Source organism: Anneissia japonica, unplaced genomic scaffold, assembly GCF_011630105.1.
Source record: "Anneissia japonica isolate Jap-2015-1 unplaced genomic scaffold, ASM1163010v1 scaffold71911_len3558_cov96, whole genome shotgun sequence".
In the NCBI taxonomy this organism is placed as follows: Eukaryota; Metazoa; Echinodermata; class Crinoidea; order Comatulida; family Comatulidae; genus Anneissia; species Anneissia japonica.
The window spans coordinates 1-1556 of record NW_022706471.1 but is presented as its reverse complement, the minus strand read 5'-3'; the positions used below and the strand labels follow the sequence as shown (position 1 = coordinate 1556).

The following is a 1556-nucleotide window of genomic DNA, read 5'->3' as shown; positions in this document are numbered from 1 at the left end:
ATGTATTGGCATATTGTTAGCTAACCAGTTGTGTGTATTTCTTTGTGAAAAATGAGTATCGCGGCGTACTCATTTTCACAAAGCATTTGCATCCCCTCTTGGAAAGATGGAACTTCGAAATAATTGTCTCCATATCTTCGCTAATTAAATTAATCACTGTAATTTAGCTTACACTTATGAATTTAGCCAGCGCTTAAAATGTACAATAATAATTTCACTACCAGACAAACTCCGAACTTTATTCATTTGGCCTACATAATATTTTCATCTTGCTGTACTATACTCCAACATCACTGGCGCATGGTAACAACCAACTGATGCAGACCATTTCCGGTCACACATACTCTCCTTAACACAACACCCCCTAGTTCCGTCACCTCTGGATTATTTTTGGCTTGTAGTTTTATAGTAGTTCACATTTATTATACTACAGTAGTTGTTATTAATTGTTTAATGATTCGTGGATTTATGAACCTATGTTGATACATAGTATAATTATGGTTTATATTTTCATAATACTGTAGTAACATGGTTGTATTTCTTGTTTGAAGACGGATTGGATTTACTGCAGAGTATTGTAGTAGTGGGTTGTTGACTACCCCCTTTTTGTAATTTGGGAAACATTTAAAATTTTGAATAATTCTTATGTAATTGACCAAAAGGGAATTTGTCAGAGTATTTGAACTTGTAACTACTCAGCAGACTACCACACTTTCTCCAGCATAGATGTATCCAGAGGCAACTCCAGTTACGCCCACATCTCAAAAGCTCCGGCTTCATCACCAACAACAGTTGAAGTCACTCAGGTATCACCTCATACACCAGGTGTTCACCAAATCTTTCCAGCTTTACCACCAACTTCTGCTGCAGTTACGCCGTCACCACGTCTTCAACCAAGCAGGGGTCATCAGACTATCCCAGCTCCGACACCTACATCAGTTGCAATTAACCAGTCACCACCTCATCCACCAGGTGTTCACCTAACCTTTCCAGCTTCACCACCAACTTCTGCTGCAGTTACGCAGTCACCACCTCTTCAACTAAGCAGTGGTCATCAGACTATTCCAACTCTGACACCAACATCAGTTGCAATTAACCAGTCACCACCTCATCCACCAGGTGTTCACCATACCTTTCCAGCTTCACCACCAACTTCTGCAGCAGTTACGCAGTCACCAACCCATGAACCAAGCAATGTTCATCAGACTATTCCAGCTCTGAAACCAACATCAGTTGCAATTACCCAGTCACTATCCCGTCCACCAAGTGTTCACCAAACCTCTCCAGCTCCTGCAGTAATGTCGCTAGTTCCAGCCACTTACTCACCATCGGCTACAACAGCTACACTAGCCAATTCAGGCATGATTAGTCCAGCTCCGCTTCCTTCGCTGCAGACTTCTACATGGTCTATACCACAAATCTTGGTGTCGGCAAAGCCCCTTCAGACCTTTTCGCGTAGAGATGCAAATGTGAGGGTAGAGGATTGGGTTAGACCCAGCTAGCAAGCGACGTTGACCCGACGTTGGTTGAAGGTCGAAAAATTACGTTGGCACAAC

The 1556-nt window shown here is 42.4% G+C and overlaps 1 protein-coding gene across 1 annotated transcript; it reads left to right on the top strand.

Annotated features, from left to right (window-relative positions):
* Positions 1-702: 702 nt before the first annotated feature.
* LOC117106158 (extensin-like) lies at positions 703-1487 on the top strand (the record flags this gene model as incomplete). Its single annotated transcript, XM_033247508.1, has 1 exon — positions 703-1487. A coding segment is annotated over one exon (785 nt), but the record flags the coding sequence as incomplete, so codon positions are not given.
* Between the last annotated feature and the right edge of the window lie 69 nt (positions 1488-1556).